The sequence below is a fragment of the Phycodurus eques genome, chromosome 4 (genome assembly GCF_024500275.1).
Source record: "Phycodurus eques isolate BA_2022a chromosome 4, UOR_Pequ_1.1, whole genome shotgun sequence".
In the NCBI taxonomy this organism is placed as follows: Eukaryota; Metazoa; Chordata; class Actinopteri; order Syngnathiformes; family Syngnathidae; genus Phycodurus; species Phycodurus eques.
In genome coordinates, this window is record NC_084528.1 from 15,619,026 (window position 1) to 15,643,925 (window position 24,900).

General features: G+C 42.7%; 2 protein-coding genes across 3 annotated transcripts in view; both read left to right on the forward strand.

Moving 5' to 3' along the window:
• Positions 1–10,423, forward strand: part of pklr (pyruvate kinase L/R) — a 30,707-nt gene extending 20,284 nt beyond the window's left edge. For both annotated transcript variants that reach the window (XM_061674228.1, XM_061674227.1), the window contains 6 exons: positions 295–445; positions 4,043–4,195; positions 4,297–4,463; positions 6,081–6,147; positions 8,681–8,795; positions 9,522–10,423. In XM_061674228.1, the coding sequence (XP_061530212.1) occupies positions 295–445; positions 4,043–4,195; positions 4,297–4,463; positions 6,081–6,147; positions 8,681–8,795; positions 9,522–9,628 (760 nt within the window). In that variant the 3' untranslated portion in view covers positions 9,629–10,423. The remainder of the gene's footprint in view (positions 1–294; positions 446–4,042; positions 4,196–4,296; positions 4,464–6,080; positions 6,148–8,680; positions 8,796–9,521) is intronic.
• Positions 10,424–13,131: 2,708 nt separating this feature from the next.
• The window catches only part of LOC133402050 (potassium/sodium hyperpolarization-activated cyclic nucleotide-gated channel 3), a 28,755-nt gene continuing 16,986 nt past the window's right edge, over positions 13,132–24,900 (forward strand). The window contains exons 1-2 of the mRNA XM_061675618.1: positions 13,132–13,793; positions 24,676–24,882. Coding sequence (XP_061531602.1) covers positions 13,132–13,793; positions 24,676–24,882 — 869 coding nt within the window. The remainder of the gene's footprint in view (positions 13,794–24,675; positions 24,883–24,900) is intronic.

Sequence of the window (24,900 nt, forward strand, 5' to 3'; positions counted from 1 at the left end):
GACCACTTAGTGTTTCTTGACAAAATTTACGAGAAAGCTCTGACGTCCACCATTACTTATCCGCTGACTTCACCGACAAGCGTTTACGATAATCGATCACTCCTGGAGGCCTCATAAATATTTGACTCTATGCAATTATGTCGGTATATTTCACTTAACTATCTAATCTGCGGCACGCTCATTTTGGATGATCGCCATGTGAGTCAGAGCGGACGTTATGTTCACATATTCTATTTTTGGTATGATCCCAAACATTAAGCCCTTTCTCCCGCTCCTCACTCGTATGTGTGTCAGCATTGAGGAGATCTTGGCGGAAAGCGACGGCGTCATGGTCGCCAGGGGCGACCTGGGCATCGAGATCCCCGCCGAGAAAGTCTTCATCGCCCAGAAGATGATGATTGGCCGCTGCAACTCGGCTGGCAAGCCTGTCATCTGTGCCACGCAGGTCAGAGTGGGACTACTGTATACATGCAGAATTGTATTTAAATATCATGAACACGCACACATTCTGTGACTTTATCGTAATTACCGTCACACACAACTATGGAATTAGGATTTGGAGAAATTAATGTTTAATAAAAACTCAAATCAACATTTGTATTGACCATATACACATTCTGTTGGTTAATTTGTATTTCGACTCTCATATTACTGTATAAATTAGATTTTAGATTAGTCTAAATTAGATAAGAAATGTCAGCTAAGACTAAAAAAAAAATATATATACATTATGTTGAAGTACACCCTTTGTAATTCATTCACAAACAAGGTTTTCAGGCCAATTATAGGTATCATATTACTAAAATAATCAACATTTGTATTACATTTTAAAAAACAGACGCTGTGAATTATTTTTTATTTTCACTCATACACCCGCAGAAATATTTTTTGGGGCAGATTACTGTCCAATGACACTACAATAACATGTACCTCCTCTGTGAATTTATTCGCATTTATTTACACAGCTGCAAAAATATTTTTTAAGGGCCAATTTAATATTTAATATTTAGAATTTAAAAATACATAATTTTTAAGAATTTATTTTTAGAATTCTACTTATCAATGTATTCTCTTTTTCATAATTAAAAATTAATTCAAATTAATTAATTATATTTTTTTATTTATTTGAAAATTATTGTATTAAATTCTCATTTTAATTACACTAGAGTTTGACTAATTGAATGTCCAATAAAATGAAATAACAACAATGTTTGAATGGGAAAGAAATAGAACATACTGTACATGATATAGGGGTTGAACCGATTAGTCGATAACTCGACTTTACCACCCTGCATCGACATTTAAAATTTGAAGTTGACTAATTGCTAATCACCTGTTTTTGGCATCTCATCTTTCAGTCAGGCAATTTACAGAGGACTTTAGATTCGTCTGTCTGCTACCGTCTACAGACTACGTAGCATACTGTGGAGCAATGAAAAGTCCGGCCAACAAGGCAACGTCTTTGTACATCTGTGCACGTCTGAGAGTACGAGAATGAAAAAAATAATATTGAATATTCATACCAGTGGGACCACCGAACTGGTGTAAACCATGTCCAGGGCTCCCTCTAATTACAACTACTACATTCAGCATAACAGTGAATAGTTTTATTTGTAATCATTTGTTTCTATGCTGGTCCATCAAAATACTGTATGTCTGTAGGTGAAACCAGTCCAATGCGAAAAAAAGGTCGGGGGCCGCTGTACTGTGCTGAAAAAAATATTGACAATGACGTCATCGATTAATCGACTTTTAATTTATTTTCACCATATTATAGTCGAGTACAAAAATTCTTTAGCCATTCAATCCTTAACATGAGATATCTTCTTTTCCACACACATACCTACACACACACATGCATAAATGAGCATTTTGGCCAGTCATTTTGGCCACACACACACGTTGTGAATTCTACACATACATTCAAACATATTTTCCAAGAAAATGTCAAATAACCCTAACAACAACGAAACAAAATCATGGCATTCTCATCGAGGGGATACACTGCTTCCTCACGTTCCTCTACTACACACACTCAGACGCACGCACGCACGCACGTCCACACATCCTCTCCCCTGCAGCCATGTTGAGTCACAGGGCTATATATGTTTATGCTACATCTGCTGACTCTTGGCGACAGTGTTACACAGCAACTTAGCCACACATAACTTGTCACAAATTAGGCCAATTAGCACTGGCAGCTTGAATTCCAGCAAAATTATCGTCTGTCAGGCTACAGCGGGACACATCTCGTTTTACTGGCTGCGTCCCATCAATCCACAAAGACGTTACTACATATTCAGCATTGGATGAAACCACATTTGAATGAATGTATCTACACTAATCCCTCGTTTATTGTGGGGTACGTTCCAGACTACCCTCGCAATAGACGAAATCTGCAAAGTAGCAACCAAGTATTTACGTTATTATTTATATATATTTTCAATCATCCTCATGCATACTCTTCATCACCAATACATGATATGCGTGTAATGCCCAGCAGGAGTCAGATTGTTATTAGTGTACCTGTGGGCTCATGGTGACCGCAATGATTGGACCCTGTATTATTTTTGTCCGCTTGGACTCACCGTCAACACATTCTTCACCATAGTAACGGTGACCGTGGAAGTGGACATATGAGAACGTACTGTTGGCTGGCTATTTCCTGGCTATAACGTTAGCCACCGTTGTTTACCGTGACAGATGTGCTGAGAATGTGCATTTGATTACTGTAGTTTGTTACTGTTGGTTTAATAAAGCGATTGAAAGAGCACCACGTTGTGGATTACAATTTGTTCTAACTAGCAGTGGTAGTTTATATTCAATTAGTTAACAATGTTTACTTAACCTGAGATGTGTAGTTGAGTAACTGTACTATACAATAAAAAACAAATTAAAATCAGCGATGCACTGAACCTGCAATAATTGAACTGCGATATAGTTATGGATGACTGCATTCACGTAGCAGTGCCGACCTCATGGCCCTCTAGGCCAGATCCAGGCTTCCGTGTCATTGTATGCAGCCAGTGAAAGCTTACCACAAATTTTCCTGTTTAAATCTAGCCATCAAAAAAGTAAAAACAGTGTATAACATGGTTACGGGACAAGAAGTGTAACTGCCTCGCATTCTGGCCACTTGCCTAGTCCATAAACAAACTCAGTGCAGCTCAGCCTCTCGCTACCAGATGTCATGGGTAGCCATATGTAAAATAATAATAATAATAATAAAAAGCGGCATCACGGTGGCCGACCGGTTAGAGCGTCAGCCTCACAGTTCTGAGGACCCGGGTTCAATCCCCGGCCCCGCCTGTGTGGAGTTTGCATGTTCTCCCCGTGCAGGCGTGGGTTTTCTCCGGGCACTCCGGTTTCCTCCCACATCCCAAAAACATGCATTAATTGGAGACTCTAAATTGCCCGGAGGCATGACTGTGAGTGCGAATGGTTGTTTGTTTCTATATGCCCTGCGATTGGCTGGCAACCAGTTCAGGGTGTACCCCGCTTCCAGCCCGATGACAGCTGGGATAGGCTCCAGCACGCCCGCGACCCTAGTGAGGAGAAGCAGCTCAGAAAATGGATGGATGGATGGATGGATGGAAGCAACGTAATAACTAATGCCATTTTTAAGTATTTTCATAACATAATTATTGACACGGTTCAAAGTGCTACGGTTGCACTTGACTGCGCCCTTTAATTTCTTAAAAAGTTGACAAACTAGTAATGTTGCACTTTCCGTAAAAGACTTTCCTATTTAAATGCCATTAAATCTGACCCCGTTTACAAAATGATAAGCACTTTTTTGTTCTGTTACTGTACAGAATGTGAACCGAACACTAAAATCAAGGTGCGTACAAAAGAGCAATGTTTGGAGTAGTTACACATCCTAGTGATTATACATTTATGTGGTCTCACCATTATAAACGGCCCCATCTATGACTAAGTCGTGACCCCGATGGAAACATGTTTGACACCATATTCAGGGACCTTTTTTGTCAAGCTAATATATTGTGTGTGTGTGTGTGTGTGTGTGTGCGTGTGCGTGCAGATGCTGGAGAGCATGGTGTCCCACCCGCGGCCCACCCGAGCAGAGAGCAGTGACGTTGCCAACGCCGTGCTGGACGGAGCCGACTGCGTTATGTTATCTGGCGAGACCGCCAAGGGCCTGTTTCCCGTGAAGGCAGTCGCCATGATGCACTCGGTGTGTGTGTGTGTGTGTGTGTGTGTACTTGTGTTTATTTGTGTTACACTTCAAGCCCACCGCTGACTCTCTTTCTCTCCTGCTCTGTCACATGCTGTCAGATCTGCAGAGAGGCAGAGGCGGCCATTTTCCACCAGCAGCTATTTGAGGAGTTGCGCCGCCTGACTCCTCTGTCCTCCGACCCCACAGAGGTCACGGCCATTGGGGCCGTGGAGTCCTCCTTTAAGTGCTGCGCCGGTGCCATCATAGTCCTCACCACTAGCGGCAGGTGTGCACTGCAACCCTATCAGTACAAACCCTCAAATCAAGTAAATCTCAAATTCAGCCCCAGAGGCCAGTTTTAAAAAAGCAACATGGAATTTGGTAGTTATGCCTATCATCAGTAGGCCTACAAAAAAAGAACTCATCCCCCAAAATGCGAAGGAAGTAAGCCATTTTGGTTTAAAGCTACCATTTTAGGGTCATTATGGCTATTTCCCGAGGTGTCCTTCAAAGATGGACTCAAATTTCTACCAAATGAGAACCATATAGACGAGCAGTCCTCAACCTTTTTTGTGCCACAGACCGGTTTCACGTGAAAACACATTTTGACCCACTGGCATAGAAACAAATAAAAACAACTGATTAAATATGCAGTGAACCACTTTGCTAAATGTAGTTGTTGTATTTAGTGGCTTGTTTCTTTTCAATGAGCCCGTCCCATCTCACCCAATGAGAATTGATAAGAGAATCGATAATGGATGGGGAATTGCAAAATTCTTATCAAGTCCCATCTCTATCGACATGTGAGCAAATAATACCAGCTTTGTCTTCAAACATAGTGAAGCCGCATGCGACTCATTGGTACTAAGGTTAGTTTAGTTTAGTTAGTTAGTTAAAGTAACCAAACAATTGTATGTGTATGATCACAAGATGGCTCATACTGTATGTATTATCAGTGGGAGAGTAGCTGCCTTGTTAGTCAAAAGACCTAAAACATTATACGCGTGTGTGCGTTTGCTCGATACGATCTCTCTGGCAAGAAATTAGTCAACGCTTGGACCCTTGATTTTTTTGGTTTCTAAATTACTTTTTGTTTTGGTCCGGGCACTAAGAATTGTCGTCACTTTTCTCCCCCTTACAACGCCCTGGTATGCAACCGGAAGCGAGGAGGTTTGTGTGCCCTCCAGTTTCCCCTGATGCTGCCTCATAGTTTCGATGGCCTGTAAAGCTCTAATTCATTATCATCTTTAGACTTGACATCCTGTGGCCTATTGAGGAACAAATTGGTTCTGTACAACAAGGTGGAGCAGTGTTGCTGTGGTTTAATGACGACGACGTGATTATGCCTGCAAAAGCGTAGTACCGATGAACAATGTCTTGAACCTACCTATACAGGGTTAGCGTGAAATAAGAAAAATAAATCTGATATTGTACAAAAAAAAAATCATGGTTTAGGTTCATACTCGATACTTAATCATACATTTCTGAACAACAATCAGTCTGTAGATAATATGTTAATTTATTCAAGGTTCCGCGATTTGCAGGTTGATGATGTTATAACGACTACTCACATAGTCCATGAAACTTAATGACTTTGCTGTCCTTTTACAATGGACAGGTTTTAAAAATAAAAAAATAAAAATGTTAGGCATTTCTCTGTAAGGAAATCTACAGACGGTACAAGTTCAGTTTTCTGCTTTAAAACCCAACGGTATTATTGTGTTTGTGTTTTGCCTTATGTTTTGTATATGCAAATGGATTCACTGGAACAACCTCTGCTATCAGGCATAATAAACTTGACATGAATGCGCTTTTGGTCATGATTATTAATTGTTTGTGTATTCCGTGTGTGTGTGTGTGTGTGTGTGTGTGCGTGTGTGTGTGTGCGTGTGCGTGTGTGTAGGTCGGCACACCTCCTGTCCAGGTACCGACCCCGTTGTCCAATCATTGCAGTCACCAGGAGCCCACAGGTACACTCAACTAAATAATAACAATCCGACTCCTGCTCGTGACTGATGTCTTTGTCAGGTTCTAACAGACAGAACCTCACAATCTTGTTTCCATCCACAAAACACATTTACAAGCAGAGTTGCCGTTTAGGCAAAATGAGCAAATGCTAAGGGAGCCGCAGCCTGAGGGGGACGCCCAAAATTGAACCCCCCCGCTCCCTCCCGCAAAAACCACCTTCGATAAACAGTACAATGGCGCCATCCCGAGTGACCCGAGTTTTTCGAGATACGAAGGTCATTCGGCAAATGTTTTGCTTTGACTTATGAGCATACACTTGAAATACGAGCGCTGTATGGTGGCAGCGAACTAAATTTAACTCACTCCACAATAAGCAGCAGTTTGGCAAATAGTGAACAATTCATCCAAAAAAGAGGGCTCAATATGTTTAATGTCACTCCTAATTGAAGTTTACTGTCAAACTAAACAAAACAAAGACAGTTACACATTGTGTATTTAAAACAACCAAACATTGTTGCCTTAAGAACGGCCCTTTAGCTTAATGCTAACATTTAATGGAAAGTGCAATTGACATGCTAATGGTTAGCATTGATAGTCCCAGTTTTAGAACCCTTAATGTAACGGATATTTGAACATAAATGGTTGATCAACAACTGAGGACAGCTAATATACCAATACTCACAGGCATATATGTAACCCTCAAGCACGAAACAGATCAGAAGTCACACGGCCCTGTTTTGAGCTATATGGATTTTCTGAAAAGGCATTAAAAATGCTTTCCAGTGATGTGTAGATTGTGCTAATCGGGTAACATTTGGTGAAGATGTTCATTAAAAGATCGGAAGCGGCGTTTCACCATCAGTCGAGGAACAAGGATGATTTGTTTACACCACGAGGGACTGCATTACGGCCTCTTGTTGGTTCATACGTATAATGACGTCCATCCATCCATCCATTTTCTTTACCGCTTATCCTCAATAGGGTCGCGGGCTGCTGGAGCCTATCCCAGCTATCTTCGGGCGGGAGGCGGGGTACACCCTGAACCGGTTGCCAGCCAATCGCAGGGCACATATAAACAAACAACCATTCACACTCTCAGTCACACCTACAGGGAATTTAGAGTCTTCAATCAACCTACCACGCATATTTTTGGGATGTGGGAGGAAACCGGAGTGCCCGGAGATAACCCCCGCAGGCACGGGGAGAACATGCAAACTCCACACAGGCGGTGCCGGGGATTAAACCCTGGTCCTCAGAACTGTGAGGCAGATGCTCTATGTTTTTATAAAATACAATATTATCAAGTGCAAGTTTTCCCTTTTTTGGGGGGTGGGGTGGGGACTGGGGACTGGAACGGATTAATGGCATTCACATGTATTTATTTCAATGGGTAAAGATGATTTGACATACAAGTGAATGTTACATGAATGGTCACAGAACAAATCAAATTCATATATCTCGAGCCACTATTTTAGTATATATTGAAATTAGTTATTACTAAAAATGGAAAAGCTAAAATAGATTCAAATGTAAATCAATGCCCAATTAATATTACTACAAATTATGTCGTCATAGTAACAATTCTGTTATTAGTTTCACATCTGGGTAGCTAATGTTTTTTATTCTTTTAATCTTCATCATTTTTTAATATTTGAAATTAAATTAGGTGACATAAACTGCTACTTGGCGTCTTTTGTGAGTCTCTCTACAGTAAATCACAGTTGGAGGGGGCTCGCCGTATAAAATCTCACCTAGGGTGCCACTGGTTTGGGCCATCTTAGTTAACAGCTGTTTATTTTACTGTACATTCTTGTCCATCATGCTCATTTTTACGAGAACTAGATGGTGTCAAAAAGTGTTTAAATGTAGGCCATAACTGGATTATAAATGTGTGCACACTTGTGAGTCATGTGGCGTAAATCCACACGAGCGCCTTCTCTGCACGCTCGGCACCGCCACCTGAAGGTCAGCGGTCAGGTGAGTCATCCGTAGCGTCACATCTGGGCCTGGTGTGGCTGCACTGAAGGCCGCTGGCGGGACTCCTTCAACTCACGAAGCTGCCTCGGAGGGCACTAACGGGGTCAAGCAGGCCGTCTCAAGCATTCTGGAGGCTTCAAAGTGCTAGGATCTTGCTTTCAGAGATATTTTTAACCATCTTGAAATGTCACACCAGATGACTAATACAGTCGTCCTTCGCTATATCACGGTTCATTTATCGTGGGTTTAGTGCATTGCAGTTTTTTTGGGGTTTTTTTGTACAGTACAGTTACTGACTGTACTCAGCTGCATGTTGCAGGTGAAGTAAACATTTGTTAGCTCCTTGAATATAGCCTGCCACTGCTAGTTAGAATGAATAGTAATCCACAATAGCTGGCACACGTGAAAAAAACAAAAAATTTAATCTGTACTTTTTAATGGAAATAGGGATGTTTTCACCATGTTTTCCATTTCTTGATGAGACAAAACTGTGGCAACTCTTACAATGAATATTATAGCTTTGTGGCCAATAAGTGAAGGTCTGTTGTTGTTGTTCAGGTGGCACGCCAGTCACAGCTGCTCCGAGGAGTCTTCCCTGTCATCTTCCACCCTCTGCCTGCGCCCGTCTGGGCGGACGATGTCGACAACCGGGTGAACTTTGGCATGGACATAGGTGAGGGTTTTATTTTTATTTTATTTTATTTTTTTGCAGTCTCAAGAATACTCCTGGGGGTCCTTCTGTTTACGTAGTTGACGACATACGAGTTTTTGAGGTTACGAATAGTGCGCTGTCATACTTATTATTTTTCATTAGATTGTTAAGTAACATTTTAACATTCTTAACTGCTGTAAGAATCATAATAATAGCTTAGATTCATATAGTGCCTTTCACGGAACCCAAGGCCGCTTTACACAGGATAGACAGACAAGAATACAGAACAGATGTGTTTTGAGTTTTTGTTTGAAAGGTCTAGAGGGTGGAGGCTGTAACAATGAAGGCTCTGGCCCCATAGATGGGTACAGGGGGTGGAGAGGAGACCAGAGTTGGAGGACCAAAGGTCCTGGGATGGGTGTATGGGTGAAGGAGTTCTGATAGGAACTGGAGGGGCAAATGCATTGCGGGATTTACAGGTGAAGAGCAGGATTTTGTAGGTAATGTGGGACTTGACCGGGAGCCAATGGAGTGGCGTGAAATTCTATACTCATCATTAACTGCGATGTTGAATGTCAAATGTGTGCCTGGGAGGGAAGTGTGTTCACATGAAAAGAGTACACATCAAGCATTGCCAAATCTGGGTGACGACCCCACCATAGGAACAGAACTTCATCGTAAACCGAGGACCCCCTGTAATAGCTTTTGGTCATGCGCTCACGCCGGGTTTTGAATGTTGTGCCCCAGGGAAGGCGAGAGGATTCTTCAAAGAGGGCGACATGGTAATTGTGGTGACCGGCTGGATCCCGGGCTCCGGTCACACCAACATCATGAGGGCCGTCAACGTCACATAACCATCAACAGCTCACCTAAATACTTACTGTCTTCAGTGAGCACCTGTTTAACATCACTCTCTGAACACTATTACAATTCACACCAGTGTCACGTGTTAAGGTTGCTAACATATTCCCACTCATACATATGTCACATCTATGTTTTAATAGCAATGACTCCCTATCAAACAAATAAAACTTGAAACAGTCTTAAGGTAACTTCTCCTCTTGTGCTCGTGATGGGAATGAAATTCCTCCTTTTGGCTGTCCACTCTCACATTCTCAGTTACATGTGAATGATGAATGTGAATACAGCCGGAGCATATCATTATAGATGCTCTTTATGGACTTTACCTTTTTATTCCAGTCACATAGGCTTCCTCTCCGGTGGAGCAGTTCTTTTGTTTAATTTTCACGAGTGCAGACAGGAGAGATGACTTGTGGTCTTTTGTCCAATGAGATGACCCAGATGCCCGCAACTGCACACTCTTCTGCCATAAAGTCATTACACAGTCCTTCCATTCACTCCTCCTTAGACTGGCTTCTCAGACATATATATGTGAGTCCGGGGACATTGGGTGGATTGTACATCTGTCAAAGACACTTAAATCACTGAAGTAGTCGACCATTTAAAAAAAGAAAAAAGAAAAAATTAACAATACTTGTTCTAACAAAACCTCATTTGACGTAATTAATATCACAGAATGTTGGGCCAGGTGAACGAATACCAAAAAAAGCCACTCAATCAGATTGCTCTGATGTCATCATAGCATGTTTGCATAGCACCTGGAAATTGATTTGACATGCTGTGCTGTTTTGACTTGCCTTTTGATAGCTCTTTTTTTTTTTTCATTTCCACAAATGTATTATTTTTTTCTTAGTCACTGGGTACATCATCCAATTTAAGGAGACATACTTGTATTATGTAATTTTTTCACAATTAAATAGAGTTACCCTGTGCCTTAATAAAAGGTCTTTTTTTTTCTTTATATTATGTTTATATATTTTTTTATATTTTTCTATAATATAGAACATTCCATCCTTTTTCTACTACCTACCCAGTTTCAGGTCTTAGGGAGCTGGAGCTTCTCCCAGCTGACTTGGGGTAAAACCGGTCACCAGTCAATCAGAAGACAACCATTCACAATCGCATTGTCACTGATTGGGAACTGAACCCACACTGTCTGCACACAAGTCATATCAAGAAACCACTCCACCACCATGACTAATTAAGAAGTCCATTTTCCATATTACTGTATGTTCCCTTTTAAGAATTTAAGAATATATATATATATTTTTTAACCAAAACCCCAAAACAGTTAGTGTAGTTACCTCAATTCATAGACATTATGCTTCACAAATGGACAATGAACTGTGACCTTGAGATGAGCCCATTTGAACTCTGTTGCTAACCAAAACAGCAGCACCTACTGGCACGCTTAAACGGTCTCTGAATGGAATTATGGAGTAAGAATGCAACTAACGATTATTTTAATAATTGATTAATCAGCCAATTCAATTTTCTATTCCTAGATGAACCGGACTATAAAAGAAAATGTCCATCCTTTTATTGAAAAACAGGACATCATTTCAAGTTGACAGTTTATGTGTGTGCAGAAAATGCACACACATAAACTGGCTGGAACCCAGTTACTGTTTTGGTCTCGAGCATGTCTGAAATGCTGATCATTGTTTTAAGTCGTCCAATCAGATGTTTTTAAATGTCTTTATTTTGATTCAACACAAAGATAATCAGTGTACTTTCATGGAGGACCATAGAAATCTGAGAATATTTACTCTTGAGAGGCTGAAATTGTGAGATTGGACAAAAGAGAAATTGTTGTTCAGAAATTGGACAACTTTTAAGTTAAACAATGCCTCCAAACAATTAATCGATTATCAAAATAGTTGTGGATTAATTGTTGCAGTGTGGAGTCTTATCGCCTGTGCAGTATCAAAGATGATATTGCGCGTATCTTGAAGCACCATTTGTGTTCCAGGAGACACACAATTTTGTGCGCGCCCCGTGCTCCCCTTCCCCCAACGGACCACCCCCCTGCCCCCATTTGCAGTTGAGTAATTTGCGGACCGACGTGGCCATGCTGGCTCAGGGCACGCGCCCCCTCGGATGGGCGCGCGGGGATGACGCACCACCGGCCAGGGAGCGCGTGCGTGCCTCTGGACGATGTCGGGGAGGTTTAAGGACGTCATGACCACGGTCCATTCGATTTATCCGCACCTTCACAAAATAAAATAAAAGAAATAAATTCATAAACAGGCGTCCGGATGTGTTCATGTAGGTGAATGTACAGTACTTAATTTGGGCTGCGACCTCGTAGGGAGAAGTGAAATCCGCACGTGACGTCACACTGTCTTCGGGAAGGAGAGCCGACACTTGGACCGCTCAACAAGTTGTTTATTTTTCTTGTTTGGCGCGAGATCAAAGAGCCACAAAGAGGAGGAGGACGCCGTCATTACCATTAGCGCGCGTGCTTGCGGACGCATGTCACGGAGGGTGCGCGCGCGCGGATGATGCTGATGAGAAGGTGACCGTGTTCCGGTACCACGGAGACCGGCTGGAGCAGGAGCGGTCCAGTCGTTTTTTGTTTTTGTTTTTTTTAATCGGGGGGTGAGCGAGGTTGCAGGAAGGAGCCTTCCCGCCTCCGTCACCGTCATCCTTTTTTTTTTTCTTCTTTTCTCTCTTTACCCCACCCGTGAACGTCACTATGCCTTCCGTGGCGACTCAATTCGGGCTGGCGCGCCTCCGAGTGGGAGCCTAATTTAGTGCGCCCACCGATGAACCCCCTGACAGCGGATCAAACGCCCTTGTCGCTCGTCTTCATGTCCACCCGATTCCCCTCCGTCACGCGTGGGGAAATGGATCCCATTCTGTGAGCGGGTAGTGACAGCCATCAGCATCATCATCACCACCACCGACTCTGAATTGCGGGATCCGGTGCCAATGTGACCGGCGTCGGAACGATGAGGGCGGCTGTGGAGAGGCGAGCGTGGGCCTCTGGCGGAGCTTTCAAGGACGAGGAAGAAGAGCAAAAACATCTTTGAGGACAAACGTCACACGCTGCAAAGACTGGAAAGGGGGATTTAGTGCCCCCCCCCACCCCCACCCCCAAGGGCACTCAGCCTTCACAATGACTTTCTAAATATTTATACTATTGTATGTATTATATTCATCATTATCTCTCAAAGGGAAATTCAACTCACGTGTTGTACACCACAAGAAGAGAACGAGGAGAGATGTCGGAGTGAAAGGGGTGCACAAACGGTTCTTCACTTCTTCAGTCTGGGGGGGTGGGGGCAGTGCCGTGCTCAAGGGCATTTCAACAGAAGTCAGGAAGCTGACTAGCATCTCTCCAACAACTAGTTGCTAGTTTACATTTGTCCTCAACGGAACTCAAACCGTGACCCTCTGGTTCCTAAGTCCAAGTCCTTACATATGAGCTCCTGCCGCCCCAAATATTGTCATTTATACATATAGTTTGAAAAGCTATAGATCCTCCTCACTGATGGATGGGGTGGTGGGAGGTGTGGGGACGCCCAGTAGTGGAGGAGGGTCCGGAGGTGACAGTCTCCCCCGACGTAACGGAGGGGAGTCAAAGAGGCGCAGTAAGGGCAGCATCCCCTCGCCAGGCTACAGGCTGTCCCAGGCGTCCCTGGAGGGGGAGAAGGCTTCTTTCGGGGGGGACGCGGCCCCCTCGGGGGGACGCGGCCGGCGCCTCTCCATCGTCAGCTCCGGCCTCCCTTTCCGCACGGCTGGCACGCCGACCACTCCGGTGCCCCTCGTTCACCCTACGCCCCGCTCTGTGGGTTTCGCCACCTCCCGCGCCGCCTTCGCCTCCACCTCCTCGTCCACGGGCACGGGGGTTATGGTGGTGGCCACCGGCCCCGAGACCACCACCACCACCGCGTGCAACACTACGGCGGCGGGGACGCCCGAGACGTTAGGACCGTCAGCACTAATGGGCGGGTTTGGCATGGGGCTGGACGGGGAGGACTACAGCCAGTCCAACCAGAGCACCTTCATCCAGAGGCAGTTCGGAGCCATGCTGCAGCCCGGGGTCAACAAGTTTAGCCTGCGCATGTTCGGATCCCACAAGGCTGTGGCTCTGGAACAGGAACGACTCAAGTCAGCCGGCTCGTGGATCATACACCCCTACAGCGACTTCAGGTATGGAAACACTCAAACTAGCGGTGGGAAGTAACAAAGTAGACGACAAATACTTCAGTAATCTTTTTAAGTTGATTTTCAGGTATCTGTACTGTACATTAGAATTCATTGTTCTGAGGACTTCATTTTGATCACTACATTTCAACTTTCTACGCTTGTTTGGGGAGTGCACAGTGCTCAGGGTGCACTTCCAACAAAGAGGGCAATCATGCTCAAAAATTAAATCCCACTTCACTTTGTTAGGTTACGACATGTAATTATGCTACTTATGAGCAACATATGCTCAGATAGGCACCACCCAGTGCAATAAATAAGGGGTGTGAAAACATCTGTGAAAATGGCAAAAGCGGGCCAAAAAATGGGGGGGATCATGCCCTCCGGGGAACCCCCCCCCCCGGTGGTTCCACTGGCTCAGACCTTAGGGTCTCATTAGGTGTAAAAAAAAAAAAACAGGGATGGCAGCGACATGGACGTCACGACAGGAACATAAACCAGAGAGCATTTACAAAGCTGGCAACAGATTCGGAGGAGCAAGATATTGCTCATCCAAGGCCTTATTTAAAAGAATTGTTTGATGTTGTCTGCTCCCAGAATGAGTCGTGCCAAATGTGTTACTACTCGCTTCTGACCTTAAATTTTGTTTTCAGTCAAACCTGAAAAAAAGAAAAAGAAAAACACAAGTACGGTGTATTTTTTTCAATGAACAATTTACATATTTTGTTACTCACATCACAACATTAGCAACGTTATGGGAACATGTTGTTTCAATCGAATAAAAGTCGAGCCAACACTAGCTCGCTCTTTGCAAGAGAACAAACAAGCAAACAAACAAAAACGGGACATGATTTCCCCCCTTCTTTGTATGAGCACTACTTAGGTTACTTAAAAGGGAAACTATTATGAAGTTTTTCATGCTCCTCCCATGCTTGTGTGGATTTTCTGCGGGTACTCCAGCTTCTTCGCACGTTCCAAAAACATGCCTGTTCGGGTCCTTGAAGCCCCCCGATGGGTGTCAACATTGTTTTCACAATGGGCCACGTCTTAGTCATGGTTGCCGGATATAACGGTGAAACCACATAAATGTAAAAAAAAAAAAAAATAAAAAAAAACTGTTTGGTACGTACCTTGGTTTTAAGTTCATGTTCTGCACAGTAAGGAAACAAAATGCCTTTCTTTTGTGGAAACATGGGGCAGAATTAAGCCATTTCAAATATTTTCTTTTTAGGAAAGGGCACCATTAATAGTTTGTCTTATGTCTTTTAGGAAATGAACAATGCAGAAAGGTGCAACAGTAACAATATGAACAGTGAATTGTTATGTGATAAAAACAAGTTATTTATTTATTAATTTTTATTATTATTATTTTTTTTTTATTTTAAGCATATGGCTTAGGCTGACGTCTGCTATCCTAAAGCTGAGCTGCACAGAGTTTGTTTACAGACTAGGCATGTGGCTAGTTATACTATTACTTTTCACCTATGCTGCCGTATATGTTTCACGTGAGAAACCTAATAATCACTCATATCACATAAATGGTTAATTGGCAATTGGTTGTTGTTATTTTTATGGCTTGTTTTGAACAAAATTTGAGGAAAAATTGTATCAAGCTTTCGCAGGCCACATATAGCGTGCGGGGTGATGTCTGATGTTATGTCTGTCTGGTTGCCTACATGTTTCTTGTAATTGGCTAGCGACCACTCGTGGGTGTTCCCACCCTCTCACCCGAAGATAGCTGGGATAGGCTCCAGCTCAATGAGAATGCGGGGTATAGAAAATGCATGGATGGGAGATCTCAGCACACTTGGAGCATCATGAAAGTCAAGAGTATCTGGTGGAGGGATTCACATATTGTGCATTGAAGTGAGAGAGAACACTCCGGAGGCCACATAGGACCCAGCAGTGGATGTATGAAGGCAGCGCAAGAATAGGTGTCGTGAGGGGTGGGGGGTGTTTCTATGGAAGACAAAGTGCAGGTGACAAGTCGTCCAATTTAGACAGCAACATCGCCACTTGTTAGATAGCGAGAGTAAAAATACTCCGCTGGAGTCTGGTGCCACTCAGACAGACGTGCAAATGAGCCGGGGCGCTCGGACAAGAGATTGTCGGGCTGACTGACCAGGATGTGATGGAAAATTGGTTACTATGATAAATTACACATAACTGTGGCTTTATCACACTGCAGGTGCAAGAGCCCTATTCCAATGTAATGCGTATATCACATTTTCTATGTATATGCATGTATATTTCAAGTAACACATATCTAATATGAGTCATCTCTGGGCAGTGACAACGTCGACTTAATAATGTAGGGCTGCAACTGACGATTATTTTAATAATCGTTTTATACATCAGTTCCCCCCCCCCGATCAATCGATGAATCGGATTAAAAAACATTTTTATAATTTCTATCCCTTTATTCAAAAACAGGACATTATTTTCAATTGACAGTGCAGAAAATGCACCAACAAAGTGATTATGATTGAGCTGCTGGTTTGGTCTGTGTGAGGACATTGAGAAAAATGTGGATCATTGTTTTTCCAAAGTCAAAGCAGACATTTGAAAATGTCTTATTTTCATTCCAAAGAAAGATCATCAGTCTGCTTTCATGGAGGACTACAGAAATCAGAGAACATTTACAGGTGGGAGGCTGACATTGCGGGGATTTGCACAATTCACTTCAACAATGTGTCTAAATTATTAATCAATTACCCAAATAGTTATCCAAATGAATTGGATAATTGATCAGTTGTCGATTAATTGTTGCACCTTTACAATACTGCCTAAATAATACAAATGTTGACGGTTACATACATACATACATACACACTTTGAATGCAGCATATTTAGACAATATTCCACTGTCTATGCATTCGCTGTAGTTCCGATTTACCACAGGTGCGTTTATTTGTTTGGGCAGACGTGGGTGTGTATACGTCACCAATCGGTGTATTTTGACGACGTCAGACTGGCATCATCTGGGTATAACTGATCTTTGCTTTTATTCTGAGCTCGTTCAAAGAGCTTTATCCTACATTTGCAAGAGCCGAAATCTGATCGGAAGATATCAGATTCAATGTGTTTTTTTTTTTTTTTTTTTTTTTTTTTTTTCTCTATTTCCGCTGCAATGATGCATATCCCAGTTGGGGCACTTGTAAGCATAAAACAAATATAGCGGATGTAGAATGGACGAAAGAAGCATCTATTTTATTTAAATGAGTGTCCAGCTTTCTTTTTTTTTTTTTCCATTGCAAGATTTGAATGAAAAGTAAATCTATATGGGTTGGGCATTGTGGCTACCTGGGACTTATATTGGGGGGGGGGGGGGGGGGATCTTGATTGTTTTGCCTGTCACTACATGTAGCTGTCATAGATAGATGAGATACATCATTTGTTGAAATTTTTCAAATTTTCAGATCAATTAAGTGAAACTGGATCATTTCCCCCCAGAACACTTGATGATCTCCCGCAGCACAGTGATTGGGAATCATTTCCATATGAAGAAGAGCAATCCAGCCGGGACAAGTAAATCGCTGCCAAATTTTGCAGACAATTACTCTAGTATTGCCATACAGCAGCCGGCACGTTGGACGACTGGTTAGCACATCTGCCTCACAGTTCTGGGGACCGGGGTTCAAATCCCGGCCCCCGCCTGTGTGGAGTTTGCATGTTCTCCCCGTGCCTGCGTGGGTTTTCTCCAAAAACATGCATGGTAGGTTGATTGAAGACTCTAAATTGCCCGTTGGTGTGAATGTGAGTGCGAATGGTTGTTTGTTTCTATGTGCCCTGCGATTGGCTGGCGACCAGTTCAGGGTGTACCCCGCCTCTCGCCCGAAGATAGCTGGGATAGGCCCTAGTGGGGATAAGCGGTAAAGAGAATGGATGGATGGATGAACGGATGGCATACAGCAATTGAGCAGTAGGCGGTTTACAACATATTTACGACATATGAGGTTTCGAGGTTAGAAACTGCATGCAACAAAGTATTTTGTGAAACAACGAAAAAGAATACATGGTCACGCAGCACAGGAAAGGAGGCTCCGATATCACCGTACTTAGTGATTTTCATCTTTAATATTTTGTGTTTTGGGATGAGAAGTGTTTGTCATACAAATATTTGTGTATATATTAAGGCAAGCCAAAACTGCATTGTGCTTTCATTTAGCTCACACTATTTCAATACAATCCATTGCTTCTTGGGCAATTTTGACGACGCATTGACGCGTATCGGTAATTTCTCTCTAGCGTCTATGAAGGTTGTAATCCAAATGATCATGGTCGGACCCCGTGGCGAAGCTCCCACGCTCCATCGAGTGTCACTTTAGCTTGTCAATGTTTTCATGTGGAGAGTCAAGCAAACAACCAGCGGTCCGTGTCGACGACAACATGCGAGGATGAGGATGTGGCTGTTTCGTGAGTCAACGGCGCCTGAGGAGAAAATGACGAGCCAGGCTGTTAATTTCGGGTTCCCCCTCAGGGAGGCTCTCTCACAAGACAAAACAAGCCTTGCTTTTCAAAGGATGTCAACACTAGAACCTGTAAAGTCCAACACTGTATAGCTTGTCAAATCTGCTTCACCAATATCCATCCATCTAGTTTCTATAGAGCTTGTCCTCATTAGGGTCACTACTGGGTGAGCTGGCACCTATCCCATCTAACTTTAGGGCGAAAGGCAGGGTCACCCGCCGGACTGGTCACCGGTCAATGGCAGGTGTCGTGTAGACAACAATTCCCACTCACATTGACATCAATGGTCAATTTAGAGTGTGCAATGAACCTAACATGACATGTTTTTGGAATGAACATAACGTAGAAACATAGAAAAACTCCACAGAGTAACAAAGGGCTGCGATTGAAACCCCGAACCTCAAAACGGTGAGACAGGTCTGCTAACCACTCGAGCACTGTGGTGCCTTTCCATCGTTGACCATTTTCGTTAAAATAACACGCCTTAAATGTGGGATACATCGGCATGAACCGGAGTAACGTGTGCCATCCGTCCACTTCGGTCGACCTCACTTCAGTCAGTGTTGTTTCTGTAAAACTACGTTCAGTGCTTTCACTTAGTTTGATTTTAGTAGGTTTCTATTTCCTGTTTTTGTCCCACTGCTGTTGGTTTGATGTGACTCTCATCCGGCGCAAGTATTGACTGGCTTTTTGAGAACAAGCTTCAGACTTGAATTTGGATTTTCTGTGACTGGGTGCTGCACAATTGAGTCGTTTGACTGAGTGATGCCGTAGACTGCTACATTAGCATCTTGCACTAGCTCGTCTGTCACTTGTGTTCAGAAGGTAGAGTTTGTTTGTTTTGTTTTGTTTCCATGTGTGTTGCGTTTTAAAGTACATTACATTCGTGGTTGCCTGTACAGTTCTAAAAGATTTAATGATGGCGTTAGGTTGGACAAATATAAGTTGCAATGCTTTTAATTTTGTTTTGAAATCTGAAGCCATTAGAAGGTTAAACAATGTCATGGATCGGATTGTGTTCCACTTTGGAAGTTCCACTGTCTACTATACTCTGACAGTGCATTCATTTGTGGACTTGCCAGTGTGTCCAGTGTCCAGTATGTGATATCGCCTTCCTTAAAATGACAAGTGCTCCTAATCTCGAGACAGACTGATGCAACAATGGATGACTTGATCCCCAAGGATCCTCGTGGCCCACATTTTGCTTCATCTCTCACACACACACACACACACACACACACGCACACACACGAACACAGTGACTTGTATTGTGTGTCCGTCATTTTGAAGTACACCGTTGTTGCGTGTGGAGTGTGCGCAGGTAATCGCAGCCCTCATTGAAATCCACGCAAACCTGTCTCGGGATGTTAATAATTCCAATTACCGCCAGCAGACGATTACAATTGAATATGGTTTAATTATGTATGCCTTTGTAAATTATGCACTTTGAGTCTGCATTATGCATAATTCACTCATCTAACTTTTCAGTTAAGTACCTGTATTTTGAATAAAGACCGATTACATCCCGAAGCCCCTTTACCACTCGTTGTCCAACACTGACCATGAACACAAGAGTGTGTGCTGATATGTATACTAAAACCATATACACATGCCAGTGCGTGTGTGCCTTTCATGAAAGGAGTTTGCTGATAAGCTTTCGCCTCTTTTAGTCACACTGCTGCTGAAAGGAAGAAGCGGGAAGGAAAAGTCAGCCCTGCCAGAAGGAAGCCATAATCCGCGACGCCATGCATAATGTCACTCAAGACTTAAAGGAGATATTTTATCCCCCCCTCCCCCACCCTCCACCCTTTCAATTTAAAACTGTTTCCAGGTGTCTTGAAATTTCTGGGGCGTGCCTTTGTTAAAATGGCCCAAAGATCAAGAACAAAAGTACATCTTACACACGGCATTTTTTTTGTCCTGCCGAAATTAGCCTGAAATTAGTTTTTGAGAGGCCGCAGCTCGTCTCGCCAGTGGTGAAGACAGCTTTCGTTACCATGACGACGAGTGCGGAGATAGCGGTGGCTGCAATTTGAGTCCCAAATCGAACCAAAAAAAAAAATGATGGGAAGGTTTCAGACACACTTGCTACAGGGGAAAATCGGCGATATCGAGACCACATAACGTTTCCAAATTAGTTTTACCCCCTCCCAAATGATTTAAACACATTTAAATTGATTCCAACACAAAAATGGCAAGTAGATGCATCGAAAATTGTGTACGTATTCTAATGTTTCGCTATTAGGTACATTCATTTAGCTTTAAGAGGCGGGGCCTGGTGGGGTGTCATACACTTGTCTGTGTGTGTGAGCGTCTGTGCGAGAGCTGTGGCCAACAGAAACTCCAGCGTGAGTGTGCTTTGTGTTTACCTATTGGCTTTGATGTAATGTTTCAGACACTGTAATCTGGCGGCTGGACAGTGGCCATTGATTGAAAATCGTTCTGGATCCTCAGCCAGCCTTGCTTCCAAGTCATTGACAGAGAAATAGGGATGGTTATAAATGATCAGAATTATGACATCACATTTTGTGGGGCTTTTTAAATTTGTTTTTATTTTTTTTAAGATACCACTTCCAAAAGAGAAAAGAGCTTCAGTAAGGGTTGTTAGTACAAGAAGTTAGCTGACTTGCATCCAAAGCAGTAAGACTGGCGGTGTCTCAATACTTTCGTCCATGGCCAACCATGCTTATCATATTACTTGTTATGGTAGAGTGTCTGCCGGGACTTTACTGCATTTATTTCCATCAATTAATTACAGTTCAATGTGATCAGCACTCTCGCTGGCTGAAATAAATAGCTTTTTTTTTTTTTAAATTGCTTTGTCCCAATGGCCCAATGGCTTTGTCTTCCATCCATCCATCCATTTTCCGAGCCCCTTCTCCTCACTCGGGTCACGGGAGTGCTGGAGCCTATCCCAGCTATCATCGGTCGGGAGGCGGGGTGACGCCCTGAACTGGTTGCAGGGCACATAGAAACAAACAACCATTCGCACTCACATTCACACCTACGGGCAATTTAGAGTCTTCAATTAACCTACTACGCATGTTTTGGGGATGTCGGAGGAAATCGGAGTACCTGGAGAAAACCCACGTAGACACGGGGAGAACATGCAAACTCTACACAGGCGGGGCCGGGAATTTAACTAAATTGGTCCTCAGAACTGTGAGGTAGTCGCCCACCGTGCCCCTCTTTTTACTAATTTTACTTTAATTGCGCAAATTGTAGTAATCTGTGTATTTGGTAGGCTGATGAAAAATGTAAATGTTTGACTGAATTATGTTGTTTAAGTTTACAAGTATGTGTATTTAACGCCCACAATCAATTCAGTTCAGATTCAGAGGTAATAGCAGTCGTAAATGTGAGGGCGTCTTCACATCTAAAATTGATCTGTTTTAGACCAAAAGTGTCATCGTACACTTTTATTCGGGCTGATGGTAAAAACTTCTCTCCTCTTTTCATCATGGCAGACAAGTTAGCAATCACAGGAGACGCAGTCGGCAAAATGAGTGTGGAGTGGGACACCAGCTGAGCAGCTCCACGCAGGTCACTATTTCCCGCCCAGCACCTGCTCACGTTCATCATAGGACGAGCGAGCGCGCCCGCCGAGCAACTTTAATTGCATTTGCAATTCTGATGTGCACGCTAGCAACAGGGTCCACTTCAATAACTTTGTATACACACACACACACACACACACACACACATCTAATCAAGTCATTGCATGGGTTGGCTCCTTTGACATCAGAAAGCCATCTAGAGTACGTCCAGAAAGTACTGACAGTGCGTCTTTTTTTTCCACATTTTGATTCCAAAATGGATGGAATGGGCAAAACTGCCCAAAGATACGTGTGCCAAGTTTGTGGCATCAGATTAGAAAAGACTTGAGGCTGTAATTGCTTTAAGAAAGTATTGAGCAAAGATTTCTCAGTTTCTTATTTTAAATAAAGCTAAAAAGAAAAAAAAAAAAATGCGGTTATTTTGGGTTGTTGCATGTAGACTCTCGAACTTTTCCCACTCCTCATCCAAGCCTTCCTCGTGCATCATAGTTGTGTGTTTGAAGACAAGAAATTCATTGTTATAAAAGATCGTCATGTATCCCACTGGACAGAATCTGGATCTTTATGTTACATCACAAATCATCATTGTTATTACAATTATATAATTACCTATGCCATTGGATCACATAATGTCATAAAATTGTTCGCTGTAATCACAGTTAACAAAGGGAGTCCTCAAGGTCACAATTCATCTTCATGCATCGCTATGACTACAGTGTCCCTGTTGCATCGCTCTAGTAAAAGTGTGTGCGCGTGTGTGTGTAAGTGTGTAATTGTGTGTGTGCATGGCGTGATGAGTCATACTTCATCTTCATCAGTCTATTGGTCCCACCATGTGGTTTTGTTACCAAATTAGAGCTCAATAGGGATCGACCACAGCACTTGAGCGTACTCTCGGGAAGGGAGCGTGTGTTGTTTGTGTGTAATTGTGTGCGTGTATTGTGAGGGAAGGGAGGCAAGTCATTGATGTGGGTTAGGGTGATGGATGAGCGGGGGATCGGTGGCGAGAGAGACGGAAGGAGGACACAAGTGGTCTGCACACGATCGGGTCGTCTCGTCTCGTCTGTCACCCGTTAATCGCATTCAACGTTGCCGCGTCCCCGTAGTTTTGTGAGTGGGCCTTACGTCACTCCCGAATAAGCCCTCGGTCCCCCACTCCCACCCACCCAAACACACGCATGCAATGCAGATTGATGAGGCTCCTCAAGGTTACTGATAAGCTCTCTTTGTCCTCTACAGTTTACTTCAAGTGTCAGCGACATGACATTGGAAATGTTTCACGAAAGCCTAAATTCCACATTACCCCAACGAGTACAAGACGTATAGCAAATGGATTGATTTGACAGAAAGGTATCAAGGAGTATAAGAACCACACTGAAAAGAAATAAATGATACGACCGTAATATTATGGGAGAAAAGTTGTAAAGTTCTGACGAATCGACTTTAAGCTCTAACCGTCGTTGCGGAGTGCTCAAGTCGATTTGTCGACTGATCAACTCATCGTTACATATATAATACTTATATTATATATATATATATATATATATTAATACTTGAATTTCTACAGTGTATATGTGCCCTGCGATAGGTTGGCAACCAGACCAGGGTATACTGTACCTCACTTCTCCATTACATAGCAACGAAGGTGAGAACAAAGCAACTGTTTTCCTACTGTGAAAATGTCTTGCCGCAGGCAATAACATAAATTATATATGACAGAGGTGAAAGCTCTCATTAACAGGGCTGTCCTCGTTTTCAGCACTGGGAAATAAACACTCGTCTGCAGTGTCACCACACTGCACAAGTTGCCAATCGTTTTGCGGGATTATATCCATTTTCCATATCTCTTTTTTTTTTTTTTTTAAATCGGTTTTAGGGCCACACTGGAAAAAAAGAACAATGACACCGGGTCATAAATTCCAGAGGGGAAAAGATTAGAAAAAAAGTTGTAATATTATGAGAATAAAGTTGTAATATTATGAGGGGAAAAAAAGTAATTTTGCAAAAATGGATTCTGAATATTATGGGAAAGTCTTCATTTGCGGAAAAACTAAGAAATATTCGGAGGGGGGAAAAATGCTCAAAAATGTATTTTTACAATTACACTTAGTTACTTTTTAATAAATCCGTTTTGGGCAATCCCATACAAAATAGAATCCAAAATATTTTAGATTAGTTATCAAGTGTTAATTACTATGTTGGACACTAAGCTGACTAAACACATATTTAATTGGGACCTATCTAATAAATACACTTTGAGTGTGCAGATGGAAATTTAATTTGTTGATGTCCAGTTTATCTATAGGAATAAGTTGAGATGTAATGTTGGAGAAATTGAAGAACTTTATTTTGAAAAGGATAAGCTCAAATGGTCAAATGAAGTTACGTGTAAATTTTGTTCGAAGATCCTTTTGGGCCTGAGCCCGATGTCACACTGAACCTGACCAGAACTCAGAGATCAGTGTGCGCTCAGTCGAGGTCTCTGGAGACAGGACGTTTCCACTCCGTCCCAGAGGAGGAGAGGACATGTTGTTTGTGTCAGCTAAATGATGTCGGAAATGAAATGCACGTTTTGTTTTATTGTCCTTTTGTATCCTGATTTGAGGATGCAGTTATTCTGTAATTTGTCCAATGTAGCTGTATCTTCGTTTTTTTTAATGTCAGATGAAGAAAGACTGAAGTATTTTGTTGAAGCATAAGCCATTTTATTTGGCTCAAAAAATAAACAAATATATTGTTGATTTTTTACAACTAAAATTGAAAAAAATCAAATAAAATTGTATTTTTAACATAACGGTACTGCTAACTCCTTACGTCTACATTGGACCACTATTTCTACTGCTGTTGTTGTCCCTGTGCAGGTTCTACTGGGATCTGCTAATGCTGGTTCTGATGATGGGCAACCTGATCGTACTGCCGGTGGGCATCACCTTCTTTCGAGATGAGAACACAGCATCGTGGATCATCTTTAACGTGGTGTCTGACACGCTCTTCATGGTCGACCTGGTCCTCAACTTCCGCACGGGGATCGTCAAGGACGATAGCACTGAAATACTGCTGGACCCCCGGTCGGTGTGCGTGCGTGT